Source organism: Onychomys torridus, chromosome 19 (assembly GCF_903995425.1).
Source record: "Onychomys torridus chromosome 19, mOncTor1.1, whole genome shotgun sequence".
NCBI classification, from domain to species: domain Eukaryota; kingdom Metazoa; phylum Chordata; class Mammalia; order Rodentia; family Cricetidae; genus Onychomys; species Onychomys torridus.
Genome location: NC_050461.1, coordinates 30,444,143 through 30,460,422, shown reverse-complemented (window position 1 = coordinate 30,460,422; position 16,280 = coordinate 30,444,143). Strand labels below are relative to the sequence as shown.

General features: G+C 39.9%; 1 protein-coding gene across 1 annotated transcript in view; it reads right to left on the bottom strand.

Moving 5' to 3' along the window:
- Positions 1-8,587: 8,587 nt before the first annotated feature.
- Enpp3 (ectonucleotide pyrophosphatase/phosphodiesterase 3) overlaps positions 8,588-16,280 on the bottom strand; it is a 73,757-nt gene continuing 66,064 nt past the window's right edge. The window contains exons 21-25 of the mRNA XM_036169066.1: positions 14,167-14,302; positions 13,280-13,357; positions 12,128-12,260; positions 10,253-10,409; positions 8,588-8,758 (exon numbers count right to left, since the gene is read on the bottom strand). Of these exons, the coding sequence (XP_036024959.1) occupies positions 8,588-8,758; positions 10,253-10,409; positions 12,128-12,260; positions 13,280-13,357; positions 14,167-14,302 (675 nt within the window). The remainder of the gene's footprint in view (positions 8,759-10,252; positions 10,410-12,127; positions 12,261-13,279; positions 13,358-14,166; positions 14,303-16,280) is intronic.

The following is a 16,280-nucleotide window of genomic DNA, read 5'->3' as shown; positions in this document are numbered from 1 at the left end:
CTGTCTCTCAGGGTTGCGTAGAAAAACGAGACGGTGTAAATGCTAAACTATGAAGCCTTGTGTGCGCATATAACAGCCAATGGCATCTGAACAAGGCCCATAGAACTGTTAACAGTACTGTGTCATTTCCTGGGCTTGGTACTTTCCTATAGACACATGTGGGCACTGGGAAAGCTGGGCAAAGGACAACCTGGGATTTCAAACTATTGTTTTGTTTTTTACTTCATGTCAACCTATAGCAGTTTTAATAATACATTTTGAAAATTACAGAAGACACTTAAAAATATTCCCAGAAGTGTACATCACACTCAAGGAATAATACTGCCGGGCAGTGGTGGTGCACGCCTGAATCCCAGCACTCGGGAGGCAGAGGCAGGTGGATCTCTGTGAGTTCGAGGACAGCCTGGTCTACAGAGCTAGTCCAGGACAGGCTCCAAAGCTACGGAGAAACCCTGTCTCGAAAAAAAACAAAAAACAAAAACAAAAACAAACAAACAAGGAATAATACCAAAATGTAACTTGCCTCACTTCTAGTATATTTTTATGTCCCTAAGTACTATGACTGTTACACTTCATTGAAAATAAATGTTTTCATATCATGTATTCTGATCACAGTTTTCCCTCCCCCAACCCCTCCCAGACCCTCTCACCTTCCCACACTGGTCATTTAGATCCCCCAGTGCCAGAATACAAAAGATTAAATAAACACTAAAAGAAGCAATGGATGCAATGAACTCTTGAATAGGCTAGACGTAGCCTGAGGGTTGAAAGAGGCAGGTGGCCCCAGACAGGAAGGGGCAGTGAAGAGGACAGCATGGAGTCTTGGATGGATTTCCTCACATCAAAGCCATCAACTGAAGATTTGAGTCTAAATTGCCTCTCTTGAGTTTTGAAAGTTTGGTTTAAATGCTCTGAGAGGCTGAAGGGAGAACTCAAGGGGACAGCGGATGGAATCCTGGCAGAACAGTATCTTTCCTGAGCTGTGGTCCAGAGCATCTGAAGCAGTTATCTAAACTGACTGCTGTGTCTGAACCACTGGGCCCAATCCAGTGTAAATTTTTGGTTTTGTTTTTAATATGCTGGAGTAACAGCATATTTTCTGTCTCAGAATGTGGAAGATCAAATTATCCTTAGAATTTAAGGATATGCCTTAAGTATATTGTGAATAAGGATTGTCATCGACGGTGGCCAGAGTTAAAGCTCAGAGCGACCACAAACAGGATGGAGGATACTTTTAATGTTCCTGACTCATCCTGCAGGAAATGAGAGTCAAACTTCCATATCGGAGGCAACAAGCAGCAGACACGGTCCACAGATCTGCTGACACTGTGCCTAATTCAAGCAGAAGCAATTTCCTAGTTACTTCTGGGAACTTCATATGTCACCAAGAGTAAGTACATAATGCTACCTGTGGCACCCCATCTGTATATAGTAACTCATTCCCCTGTGATGAAAGCACTAAGCAACCACCTTTTGGTGGAAAAGAGAACATTTAGTTATAAAATGTATGGTGTCTGCATGGGACACACCAGCAGGGGGATAGAATTTAACCCCACTCTACTGTCTATAACTTAAGGATGAAATCACAGCCTCAACTTGTGGGTCACAACCCTTTCACAGGGGTCATCTAAGACCCTCAGAAAACGCAGATATTTACACTATGGTTCACAACTGTAGCAAAACTACAGTTATAAAATAGCAACACAAACAGTTGTGTGGCTGGGGGTCACCACAACATGAGGAACTGTATTATAGGGTGGCAACATTAGGAAGGTTGAGAAGCCCTGCTCTAGACACTGCTGTCTTGTGGTACTCAAGTGAGGATGCTGTGTAGGTAAGTCTTTAGGAAAATATCAGTAACAAATAGAGCAGGTATCATCTTTTTTTTTTTTTTCTTTAAAAAAAATTTTATTTATTTATTATGTATACAGCATGTATGACTGCAGGCCAGAAGAGGGCACCAGATCTCATTACAAATGGTTGTGAGCCACCATGTGGTTGCTGGGAATTGAACTCAGGACCTCTGGAAGAGCAGTCAGTGCTCTTAACCTCTGAGCCATCTCTCCAGTCCTTTTTTTTTAATTATGTGTTTTAATTTTATACATCAGCCATGGGTTCCCCTGTCCTCCCCCCTCCCTCCCCCACCCTGACCTTACCCCCAGCCCCTCCCCTCCAGGACCAAGACATCCCTGGGGATTCATTTAATCCTGGTAGATTCAGTACAGTCAGGTCCTGTCCCCTCCTTCCAGGCTGAGCATGTGTCCCTGTGCAAGCCCAATCTTCCAAACAGCCAGCTCATGCACTAAGGACAGATCCCGGTCCCACAGCCTGGGTGCCTTCCAAACAGATCAAGCTATTCAATTGTCTCACTTATCCAGAGTGCCTGATCTAGCTAGGGGCTCTACAGCCGTTGGTTCATAATTCATGTGCTTTCTTTCGATTGGCTATTTGTCCCTGTGCTTTTTGCAATCTTGGATTCAACAATTCATGCTCTTGCAATCCCTCCTCTTTCTTGACCGTTGGACACCTGGAGCTCCACCTGGGGCCTGGCTGAGGATCTCTGCATCCACTTCCATCAGTTATTGGATGAGAGTTCCAAGATGACTGTTAGGGTGTTTAGTCATCTGATCACCAGACTAGGTCAGATCAGGCTTTCTCTCAACCATTGCCAGCAGTCTACAGAGGATGTATCATTGTGGATTTCTGGGGACCTCTCCAGCACTCTGCCTATTCCTGTTCTCATGTGGTCTTCATTTATCATGGTCTTTTATTCCTTGTTCTCCCTTTTTGTTCTTGATCCAGCTAGGATCTCCTGCTCCCCTAAGCTTTCTTTCCCTCAAATCTTGCCCTTCATTACTCCCACTGTCATCCAGGTTGTTCATGTAGATCTCATCTATTTCTCTGTCATTGGGTGATCCCTGGGTCTTTCCTAGGGTCCCATTTTCTAGGTAGCCTCCCTGGAGTTGTGTAGCAGTCTAGTCATCTTTGTTTTACATCTAGTATCCTCCTATGAGTGAGTACATGTTTGTCCTTCTGAGTCTGAGTTACCTCACTCAGGATGATTTTTTTCTAGATCCATCCATTTGCCTGCAAACCTCATGATGTCATTGTTTTTCTCAAGCAGGTATCATCTTAAAGAGACAAAGCAGAAGGATTCATAGCCACAGTCAATAGACAGGTTTCCTTAGCTTTAAGAACAATAAACTAATTGCTCTGTAGTCTTTCATTGCTTCCACAAATTGCTGTTGTTAACAGTTCAACAATGTACTCACTGGCCTCCCCAGACTTCTAAACCTATGAACCTTAATTTGCACATTAAGGAATCTAAAAATGTCAGGATAAAGGAGTTCCTTTAATCCCACATCCAGTGGCATCCTTTACTGGTTGTCATTCCAGCTACATTCATCCTGTGGGTTTGGGATAAGTCTAAATTGCCCCGATTCTCTGTCATTGAAGGGCTGATGTTTATCCAAATCCTAGTCCCCTGATTGAGGGATTGATTGTGGTCCACCAGGGACACAGTGTAAAAAGGAAGTCGTTTCCTCCCAGAACCTTGTTTGTGTTTCTGACAACTGTTTTAGTTTATAACCTATTTCCATCCCCATCCCCTGCCCTCCAAAAGTAAACAGACCACAAGTACTGGTGCTGTGGGGGTGTGGATGGAAGGGGAGGGAGGAAAGAGCTTTCCCCAGAGCAAGAGGGTTTTTTAGCGAACCAAAATTTAATTTGGAAACAAACTCAAGTGCCCAAACCAGATGGACTCGACATGAAGATCAGTCCAGTTTCTAAGCATAAACATAGTCTCCGGAAACTCCATTTGCTGGTACAAAATGGTCAGATGTGAATGGGTACTCATATTAGATTCCAATAACATTAGTGGCTAAAGATGCGCGTCATCACGTGAGCAGGCACACCTCTTTAGCCCACCTGTCCTCATCCATCTACCCAACCACACACAGCAGGGAGAATGGTCTCTACTGGACCAGAAGATGGCAGTTATTTCTGATTCTTTGTGGGAACAGACTCTCCTTTTTTTTTTTCCTTGAACTATGACACTGAAAACCCTTCCTGGAAGATTTTTGGTTTTATTTTTTGTTTTTGTTTTTTTAGGATACAATTGCACTGAGAAAATACATTTTCAAAACTTGAACTAAGTTTAGAAAATAGGCCAACTTTCAGAGTTTCTCTTCCTTCCCACTCTGTTCCCAAGACCTTAGCTGACTTCTTTGTGTTACGACGATAGTTCATTGTAACAATGATAATTCAATGTATTCTTGATTTGGTAAAAGAGGAATTCACATAAATATCCCTTTTCCATATGCCTGTTTATCAAACTACATATAACCTAAACTACCAGTAACATGTGGTCTGCCCATTCCATTGCAGGCATTTCAGTTAAATACCCATCTATACATAAAGCCTATCAAGGGTGCTGGAAAGATGGCTCAGTGGCTAAGAGTTCAGTGTCCAGCACCTGCCTGGAGGCTCACAACCATCTTTAACTCCAATTCCAAGTGATCTGATGTGCCAGGCATACAAATGGTGCACCAATACATGCAAACATCTACAAAATAAAAAATATAAGCCTTTTGAAATTTGTTTGATTACATATTTAACTATCAACAGGGGGGGAAAAAGGAAAGCCACATTGTCTGAGATGACAGAATGCTATTACATAAAACACCAACTTGTAAAGATCAATGTGCCCAGCACTTGATCTGGCTTTTGGAAACCTATTCCCCATGCTGGGTTGCCTTGTCCAGCCTTGATGCAGGAGGAGAAGCTGGGTTCTGCCTCAAATTGATGTGCCATGCTTTGTTGACGTCCATGGGAGGCCTGCCCCTTTCTGAACAGAGATGAAGGAGAAGTGCATGGGGAGAGGGGGGTAGATCAGAGGCAGGGGGAGGAAACAGGAGGAGAGGAGGGAGGAGAAACTGTGGTCAGTATGTAAAACAAATGAATAAATTTAATTAATAGTTAAAAGGGTCGATGTATGATCATCTTGGATGCTCAGATTATTCTTTCTCACCACACCTGTGCCATGTTCTGTGAATGATCAACCACGCAGGTCATGGGTACCTAACTACAAAGCACATGCCATCGATTGAAATGTTACACAGCAGTTGCCATGCTTGCTCCAGTAATTTCCGTTTTCTGATGGAAAGAGCTTTTTTGACTTTCTCCATGTTTTAAATGAGCATGGATTAGTTATATAGTGGACTTCGTTATGAAATTTTGTGCACGTCTACAATGTACTTTGAGCGTATTTACTCCGTTACCCTCTCTTGTTCCCTCTTCTTCTGACTGATCTCTTCCTCTTCCCAACCAGTCCCTTTCTACTTTCATGGCTCTTTTTTACTTTTTAAGAAAGAGATTTCTAAATCTTGAAAACATATTTTCCTAAAAATTAGAAATTACCCGAGGGGAGAAAAAAAAAAACCATTTGCATCTGAGCCACAGTAACATAAATGGACATTTCCCCAAATCCCATATTTAAAACCTATGTCTCAAAGGAGAGCCATGCCAAGGGTCATGGGTCAATAGGCTTTAATCATTGTAAACATTGATTGAGAAGATTACATGTGAGTTTAATATTTATACATGTAAATGTATAATTAATTTTTTATTTAACACATGACAGCTATGTTTATATTGTGTAGGTAGTCTTATAATGAATACATACTACTTTTAAAATGAAAATTTCCATTTTTGGTTGGATTGAAAACCATGCTTCATTGAACTCAGAACTAAAAATATAGACCTGATAGTTAAATCTATACCAATATACTCTAGTTTTATTTTAAAATGTATACATACATATTCCCCATTTTAAGGAACTCACCTAGAAGATACCCTTCCCAAAACATAAGACTACATATTTGCAATGTTATTCATTGCTGTAACTTAGTAATTATTTTGGGAGCAACCTAAATATAATATGTCTATGATCTCAATAGTTTTGGCACATAACAGCATATATTCTAAAGGGAAGCTATTGTGTTTATAGATCAGATCTCTGTGACCACCAACTCAGCCAAGTGAGCAGTGTGCTCTCAGTAACAACCACACAAATCAACAGCGTGTGTTTCTGCCAAATAGAAAGTATTAAGGACAAATGCTACCAGTGTGATGTCACTGCCCGAAGTGTGGACTAATTATGAGGAAATGTCCCACAAATCCTCATGGAGACCAGGATTCTTCAAAACCATCAAGGCTGTTTGTTAAAATGTGAGAAATGAATGCATATTCTTTCTTTCTTTCTTTCTTTCTTTCTTTCTTTCTTTCTTTCTTTCTTTCTCTCTCTCTCTCTCTCTCTCTCTCTCTCTCTCTCTCTCCCTCCCTCCCTCCCTCCCTCCCTCCCTCCCTCTCTCTCTCTTCCTTCCTTCCTCTCTCTCTCTCTCTCTCTCTCTCTCTCTCTCTCCCTTCCTCCCTCCCTCCCTCCCTCCCTCTCTCTCTCTCTCTTTCTTCCTTCCTTCCTTCCTTCCTTCCTTTCTTTCTTTCTTTCTTTCTTTCTTTCTTTTCTTTTCTTTTTTTCTGAGACAAGTAACCTCAAACAGAAGAGAAAGCTTGGTGCTGTGAATGAATCTGCTTCAGATCCTGGACCAGAAAAGAAAATATTATAAAGAATATTATTCAAATGTGAAATTCCATCGGTCAATAAAGTATATGTCTGTACAGTCTTGACATTAAATTCCTGGTTGACTGTGTTAGTGCCCTTGATCTTAGAAAATATACACTGAAGGACTGGGAATGAGTGGGTCAGAGGACTGCAGTGCACTTTTGTAAAGCTCTTTTAATACATTTACATGATATATATATATATATATATATATATATATATATATACACATATATGATGTATATACACGTAGATAGTGCAAATGTTCACAATCGGTGAGGCTCGAGTGAAGGTGATACAAGGAAACTTCTGGATATTTTTACAACTTTCCATAGTTTAATAGTCTTTGTAAATAATGGCTTTATTGCAGCTAACTTCAGTGTTTATATTTTTAGATTTAAAAGGCAAAATCTTATTGTGGAATAAAAATGAAATGCTGAAAATTATAGTTACAATTCCCATGAAGTCCATGGTCCTTTACATCATGACATTCATTCTTTCAGAATAGTCTTTCTCACAAACTTCTGTTTTCTAGTTTTCTTGACTTTTCTTTTTTTTTTTTCTCTTTTTCTGGCAGTGCTGGAGCCTGAACCCAGAGCCTTGCACATGCTAGGAAATCATGCCCCATCACAGAGCTACAGCCTAGCTTTTCATATTTCTGAGGTTTTTGTCTTGTTTGTTTATGAGACAGGGTCTCACTATGTAGCCTTGACCAGCCTGGAACTCACTATACAGACCAGGATAGCCTCAAAGTCACAGTGATTCTCCTGCCTCCGTATCCCAAGGGCAGATTAAAGGTATGCAACACCATGCCACCCTACATATTTCTTTATAATGAGTAATGAAGTAAAAAAAAAAAAAAAAAAAAAAAAAAGGTAAAGTTTTATTTACATAATCTCTAGGTGAAACAGATTAAATAATTTTTCTCATACTGGCCATTTTTATTTCTAGGTCATGCTGTGGAATGTCTTTCTGTATGCTGTGAATATGTGTTGCTCTGATTGGTTGATAAGTAAAGCCATTTGGCCTATGACAAGTCAGGTTATAGCTAGGTGGAAAATTGAGGACAGACAGGAAGAGAAAGGAGAGACACCAGCCTGCCACCCAAGGAACAACAACATGCCAGCAGACTGGTAAGCCATGGTACATGTGGCAAAACATAGATTAATAGAAATGGGTTAATTTAAGTTATAAAAGCTAGCTAGCAAGAAGCATGCCATTTGCCATTCAATCAGTAATTGATATAAGCCTCTGAATGATTATTTTTATAAGCGGCTGTGGAACCTTGGGGCCAGGCAAGACTAGAGAAACCTCCTGGTTACAAGGTCAAGCACTCAACAGTTTAGCCATGACCAGAGACTCTCGTAGGCAAACCGGGTTTCCAGGACTACACACAGTTCAGGGTTGTAAACATCCAGCACTTATCCGCAAATAGAGAGGTATCTAAAGCCCAGGAATTGTCATCTATATTGGAGCCATGTTGGAACAGAGGAACTTGGAAAGGATTCTGTCTATACACAGACTATCATCACGTTGCTGGACATACGAAAGGAGTCTTTTGTTTGAGTCTTACCTTTCCACCTCTCTGTAGTTTACAGTGTCATTGCCTAACTTTTTATACTTAGGTTGGGAAGATGGCTTAGTGTCCCTCTTGAAAGGGATCCAGGATCCTTTCCAAGCACCCACGCCAGCAGCTCACAACCACCTGTAACTTCAGCTCTAGGGGACCCAACACCCTCTTCTAGCCTCCTTGGGCAGTGGTTTATGGGTGGGTGGGGGGGGGAGAAAATGAATAAAATTGCATTCAAAAAGATTTTCTAACAGCTGTTTACAGAAATGAAAAAGATAGATTAGAATGAAAATATACAATATGACTTTAAGGATTAAGGAAAAATAGAAAATTTTATTTTATGATTCTTTTTTGGACAGAAAATTTCTTCATGTTGTCAAAGTGCTTTATACATTCATTCAAATAACAGTTTCAAATGTGGGTAAATACGTCTTCAGTTGCAAAATCTCAGAGACAGGCTGTGTTTTTTCCTGGTAAAAGTCAAGGCCAGTAAGGAGTTCCACATCACGGACCCGGGCAACATGGGCTTTAAACCTCTCTTCCACCCAGAGGTCTTCTGTTTTGTTTCCCTGGAAAATGAAACATAAACCTGTTTCCACACTCCATCCCTTTTCATTGGCATAAAGATATTCTATCACTTAGGTAACAATCCTTTTGTGATTTTTTTTTATTGTCATGGCTCTTCATTGATACAACTAAATTTTGTCTAATCAAACTAAAGTACTAAAAATTACTAGCCACCATAAACTCATACCCACAGTCTACTTGCTGGAGTCACAAGCTTGTGTATGTGTGCATACATGGTCATGTGTGTGCATGTGGAGACCAGATGTTGATATTGTGTTAAGCTCCAGGGATCTTCTTGCCTCCACCTTCCCAGGGTTGGAACTATATGTGTGCAGCACACCATTCAGTTTTTTTTATGCAGGTGGCGAGGATCTGAACTCAGGTCCTCATGCTTGCCTGGAAAGCACTTTATCAACTGGGCTATTTCCCTAGCCCCTAGACACAAATATTTTTAAAGATAGGTATTTTATGTATTGCTGCTTTGTTCCTAGGTTCAGAACAAACATTGCTAACTTACATGAGTCACTGTGAATCTAAACAGTTCTTTACCTGTTACTACATATCAGTACATGATACATAACATTGGGTTGGGTTTTTGAACTCACACCAGGGGCACTGTAAGTGCTCTCTTCCAGTTATTTTTCATTCAAGGCCAAGTTTATAATCTATCCATCATGACAGATCCAGATATAGATGGGTCATATTTTTAGCTGAAATCTCTGGTATTTCTTCATCATAATTTAATGCGGCTTCTCAAAATTACCAAGCTGATAGGAATGGGTATTTTCACTATTATAAATAAGACTGTGATGAACAACTTGGAATGTTTAAGAGCATAGATTTGAGGTTATATAAATGAAACTGTTAGATTATTGAACATGTGTAGTTGTAACTCTATAAAATATTAAGCATAACATTCCTTAAAATGTTTATGTCAGTTTATACTCTTGTGGGCAGTGGAAGATGGTCCCCATGTCACAATATCTTTATCCAGTTGTGAGTATGAAATAGTGGTTAACTGGTCCAAGTGTCTCATAATTATCATAATAAACGTCTCACCCATACTGCTATATTCCAAATTCTAATTCCCTTTCCTTCCCACTCCCTGTGTATATGTGTGTACTTAACACTTTTATGCTTCAAGGTGCTGGTATTTTTATTTACATATTATTTCATTCAGGAAAACATTAATTTAATGCCAACCTGAGGGTAGAACTTCAATGCTTGTGTCCAGAGTAAAAAACCTAATTATATTACCCTAGTAAGTGTCAACTACATGCACACACAGACACACATACACAAAGACCTTCAGATACAAATACTTATTTACATGTACAGATTCATGTTTGATATTAATTCTATAGCTCAGACAAGCAAAACTCTGTCCACAAAGGACTAAAACATGTTTTAGATAGACTGCTTTGGTGGCAGCCCAGATGAGATAGATGTGAGTAATAATTTTCTGGGCCTCAGGTTCCCTCCCAGGCAATACTCACAGGACAGCTTTCTATGTTGGTGGGTCGGTGAGGGATGACGAAAGGCAGGACGTCTAGCCACTCAGGGCAGCTGTCGGGTGTGTAGGCTTTGTTTTTACAACTTGTCAGCACCACAAAGTAGTGTGTTGGGATAGGAACGTCGGTGTTGGCTAAATGTCTGAAAACACAAGTGAAGTGATTTGACATCATTACAAATGTCTTCTTTTTTTCTATAGCTCTAAGGAAATGCCCAGGTGAAGACTTGCCAGAAGGAATAAGTGGAAACCATGGATTGTATGGGAAGTGTAGTTTTTTCAGTCTTCCACTTTGGTGAGCCAGAAATCTCTAGCCCAATGTTAAGTGTGACCATTCTAGCATTATAGCAAACTCTCATAATACAAGGAAAGACTACACGGAATCCTGCCGTCTGTGTTTCCCAAGTCTGTTGGCCTCATCCTTCACAGGGGCATCTTCTGATGAACAAAGGATCCCACTCTTGTGCCTGAGCTCTCCACTGTGTGTGTGGACTCATCTTCTCCTCCAAGACTCTCATTTAATAACTTTAACATGGAGGTGTCCACAGGGCTTCCCTGGGCATACATCCACATGACTGGTGGTGCATGGGTTGCCTTTCCAGTAACCAATGAGAAGGTACATTTTTAAAGTTTTGAGTGAAAACTAAAAGTATTAGTTGAATCCACTAGAAGAAATGTGTGAACTTGTATAGGCAGCAACATATTATTGACTCAGAGTCAGGCTGTCTGGATCCCCATTCTGGCTTTTCCACCGTATTTGGTGAAGGACCTATTAGACAAGTTACTTCATCTCTCTTAGCCCTGGATTCCTCATTTCCGACGAGGGGCTAAGGGACCCTAACATCGAGCTGTTTTGTAGATAAACCAAGTCTGTGTAAATGCTTAGAGAAGTACCTCCTATGTAGTAAAGAGCTCTCAAAATACTTTGTTAGAGTATTTCGATGAGAATATTTGATGTTAGCAAATGATGAGTAGGGTCAACTAAACAATGAAATACAAGTCAGGTACGGTGGCACACATCCTATAACCTCAGCACTTGGGAGACAGAAGCAAGAGGATCAGGGACTCAAGCACATCCTTTGCAACATAGTGAGTTCAAGGCTAGCCTGGGTTACATTTGACCTTGTCTCAAAAATCAAACAAATAAACAACAGTGACATGAAACAGCAGGAAACAACACAGGGGCTGGTTCCATCCTGTCTCAGCTTTGCTCTATCAGAAGGCATGAGTGGAAACCGAAGCTTTGTGTATCTGGGCTGGGGTGAGAGGGTTGTTTAGTTTTAACCTTCTGACATTTTGATAGTAAAAGAAGCAATGGATGGGACTTCTTTATGAAACAGGCAAGTTCTAAAACACACTAAAGCACAGTAGTAATTCTTAACAGTCTATTATAATCAGGCTTAGTAGTAAGGTATGCAGTTTGGTTTTCTAGTAAAATCTATTTACATCCTCTATTGAAAAATATTTTTGTAGATTGCCCACTGTATCTGTGAAATTTACTGAGGTAAACTTAGTCTTTACTTGATTTTTTTTTTCCCAATTACAGTTGGGTCAAATCTGTATTCATTGAAACTACACTGATTCTCTACATCTCTTTCAGAAAATCTCATTTTGTCTTGGCTCACAGTTTATAACTTTTTCAATAAAAATTTTTACTAAACTTTGCCTGCCACTTCTTCAGTGACTATTAGTTTAAATTTTGGCTATATGATTTTTTTGCTAAATATTTAGGAAGTTTAAGTTGAAAATTGGCAGCTGTTTTATATATATACTGTGTAATATAGAGATTCTATAGTACCTGAAGTATTGAGATATTCTCTTACAATACTCTGTTGCTAAATCAAAAAGCCAAATTACTTACTGTGTAATTTCATCTGGTGCATCAAAATGGCCATCATAATTATAATCAAATATTGGTCCACTAACTACATTCACTCCATTTCTTTCCACGGCATATTTTATAAGGAGAACCTCATGGAAGTAGTCCCACATTTCTAAAAAAGAAAAAAATGAGGTATTTTAAAATAACTGCTTCTACTGAACATGTAGAAGTATTTTCTGTTATCGGTGCATTTAAACAGCATCACATTCTACTTCAGTAACTGACAGTGGTGATTGGATGATTGTATACATGCAGCAAAAGGAAGCAGCCATGTCGATGGTAACTCTTTATTGCTTTAGTTTCAGACTTGAAATTAGAGCAAAACATGCCTCCAAATTCCTTCAGCCATGGATGTTAACAATAGTCAGAACACACATGCTGTCTTATTAATCATCATTCTGGGATACATTTACATTTACATTACATAACTTATGTGAATGTTAGTAAAATTTAGCTTTATGAATAACTTAACAGTTAAGAAATAAAGCCAAAAATTTTTTAATTATCAAATAGCAAGTCTCATTGAAAAGAAACTACATCGCCGGGCAGTGGTGGCGCATGCCTGTACTCCCAGCACTTGGGAGGCAGAGGCAGGTGGATCTCTGAGTTCGAGGCCAGCCTGGTCTACAAAGCAAGTTCCAGGACAGCCTCCAAAGCTACAGAGAAACACTGTCTCGAAAAACCAAAAAAATAAATAAATAAAAAATAAAATAAAACAAAAACTACATCAAGAGTTTTGCACCCATATTTAAACTTAACAGAATAAAATGATTCAATATCAATAACAAATTGTAGTAATAAAACATAGGTTCCATTTGGTAGTCCAAGGAGTCACTCTATTAGTTTAAGGTGACTATGTATGCACCGCCAGGCCTGCAATCCCAGCTACTCTGTGGGATTAGGAAGAAAGATAACAAGTTCAAGGGCTTACTGGACTACAAAGTGAGTTCAAGGTCAGCCTGGTCAATTGACCCAGACCCTATTCCAAAATAAAGAATCACAATGGTCTGAGCGTCTAGGTCCAGGTACATAGGTCAGAGCAGACTCCTGGGCCGGGAAGAGTGCCTGTCCAGCACATGTGAGGCCCTGAGGCTCATGGCCAGTGTGGGTCTGGGGAGGCTAAACACTTACTTTTGAATTCTTCATACATTGGAACCAAATTACTTGTAATTAAAGCATCATATTGACTCTCAGAAGTTCTTTTGATTGCTGTAAAACAAATACATATATATATGCACTTTAATATATGATTTCAGCTAACTCGTTCTTTGCTTTCATGATGCCTCTTGCTACTATAACTCTCAAAATCTCTAAATCATGAATCTCTTAATCAACCGTCTTTGTTCATAACTTAAAAAAAAAAAGAGTCACATACCAGGAGTAAACCCATTCCCAGAAACTGAAATTGTTGGAATTCTCATGAAAATATGAAAACGACATTCCCCAATGAACAGGAAAAAAAAAAAGACTTGAGTTTTAGAAAAATCCCATTGGCTTTCATGTGACCCCAAGAGAGATCCTTTCTTTAAAAAAAAAAAAAAAAAAAAAAAAAAAAAAAGCAGTTTGCAATTCATTTGGCTGGTTAATCTCCAGTTCAAAGCTCTCGAACCCAGAGCCAAGCTGACAGGCCAGGTTCCAGCCTCAGTTCTTTGCGCTGAGAGGCAGCTGCATTCTCTGCGAGAACCTTAGTGCAGGCATGATGCCAGAGATAATGTTTTCTTAGATGCTTGTGTTGCTTTCCAAATACCCTTCAGTTAGTTATAAAATTAAACTTAAACCTGATGAACTCCCTAAACATCTGGGCCTGATTAGAGCTAATGGGTGGTTCCCACAGAAAAATTTATTAATCTTTAAGGGAGCTTAAATCTTTAAGGAACCGCTGGCCAGCCCATGACCGCCAAAGCATCTTAGGCAGCCCAAGCAGATCATTTGGGCGGGGAATATATGTTTAACACACATGCCACATCCAGCTGATTGAGGGCTTTCTCTCTGGTGCTCAAAAAAAGAGTCTCACTAACCAGGAGGATAGAGGAAGCCATGGACGATATTCTTGTCTGCTAAATAGAAGGAACATTTTTGGCTTTCAGAAGGAGGAACCCTGACATCAGCCCGCAGACAGTCTGGGACAGTGGGAGGAAGAGGCGATGTGTCTCCCTGTTGAAAGAGAGAAAAGGAGGGGGGAAAATTACACCCACAGTTGTGGCTGACCCATTGCCTTATTTGGTTTACAACTTCCCTAGACTGTTTTTCATTTACCCTCTTCCTATTTTCTTAGTGAATCAGGTCTACGCCAGCAAGGGGAATGGATGTATTCAGCTATGTTTTTTTGGTGTGTGGTTCTCTTCTGGTTAGGGCACATTGGGAGAGGACAAGTCAAATATACCTAGGAAAAGAACATTTGCAGAATAAAACCTGAACTGAGAGCAAAGGAATAATGGGAACTATTGCTGAAAAGAAAAAATCTTTTTCAGGATTGAACTTTTCTGTAGGGATATGTTGTGCATGCAAATAAGAAGTGGGTGGAAAGTGTGGGGACTGGAGTGCTGGTTCCCTAGTTAACAGCACTGGCTGCCCGTTGGTGCAGTTCCCAGCATCCACATGGCAGCTCATACCTGTCTGTAACTTCATTTCCAGGGAATCTGACACTCTCTTCTGACCTTGTGGGCACCAGACAGACAGTTGGTGTACATCTGTACATGTACATCTATAACTGTTTTTCTAAATTGGGCAAGAAGTTCTAATCAGTCTACAAAGAGCTATATTTATCTAAACATATATATAATATATATATATATATCTACATATTATATATAACACATGTGTTATACCATATACAACTATGATTATGTATACCAGGTTGGCCTTGAACTTGCCATATAGCCAAGGATGACTTTTAATTCCTGATCCACATACCTCTACCTTCCAAGGGATTCCAGGCATGTTCCGCCAAGTCTTAATTATATGGTGGTGAAGAATTAACCCAGAGTTTAATGCCTGCTGGGCAAGCACTCTACCAACTGAACTACATCCCCGGCTTCCAAACATTCTTATTTTCTAAGTAAAATAAGTTTGTAAAATAAATCATAAAGTAGATTTAAAACATATAATTTCCTTTTTAATCACATGTAAAGACTAATACTGAACCTCATCCACAGGATTATTCTGCAAGTGTGATTGATGCATGGGCTCCTCATGCATGATGACAATGCATTATATGGTCACCACATTTGGTGAACATATACTCATAAATAAGTGAAAAAGTATACTATTTGTTTCCATTTTCAGAGGCTTTGATGTATTTATTCTGCCCTATACTTGATGGATATTTCTCTAGGGAAAAAAATAAAACTCGAAATAATGCATTTAAAAAGAAAATTATGCTAAGGTTGTCCTGTTTCTTATTTACTGTGCTGTGCTTACAGCAAATGTTAGCTATGTTGTCTATCTGATACACGTGAGATCAAAGGCCGTGTTCTCTCAGGCAGAGGAGCACGTGCCAAGGATCTAGAGCAGGTGACAGTTGAAGAGAAGGGAAGTTGGGGCAGGGGTGGGGGGGGGGGGGTGGGCAGTCAGGGACTGGAAATGCTGGCACACAGCAGTACTTCCCTAGGAAAGCACTTCCTGGGAACTCAGCACAGTTCCCGTCTTGATTAAATATACACCTTTATCTTTCCTTTCTTCTAAAGCTCATGAAGAAACAGTAATAATGAAGACACATAAGAAGTTACAAGAGCCGGGCAGTGGTGGTGCATGCCTTTAATCCCAGCACTCGGGAGGCAGAGCCAGGCCAATCTCTGTGAGTTCGAGGCCAGCCTGGTCTACAGAGCGAGATCCAGGACAGTCTCCAAAACAACACAGAGAAACCCTGTCTCAAAAAAACAAAAAGAAAGGAAGGAAGGAAGGAAGGAAGGAAGGAAGGAAGGAAGGAAGGAAGGAAAAAAAGGAAGAAAAAAGAAGAAATTACAAGAAATATTCATAAGTTGGCTAATGAACAAGACAGAACTTCCTTTAAAAGACAAACAACTAAAAGCTAGATTTATCATATATATGACTCTGCTCTATTCCTATGTATCTACCTAAAGGACTCCTAGCCAACATATCACCCAGAGGGTTAAATGTTGTGTTTACTGCA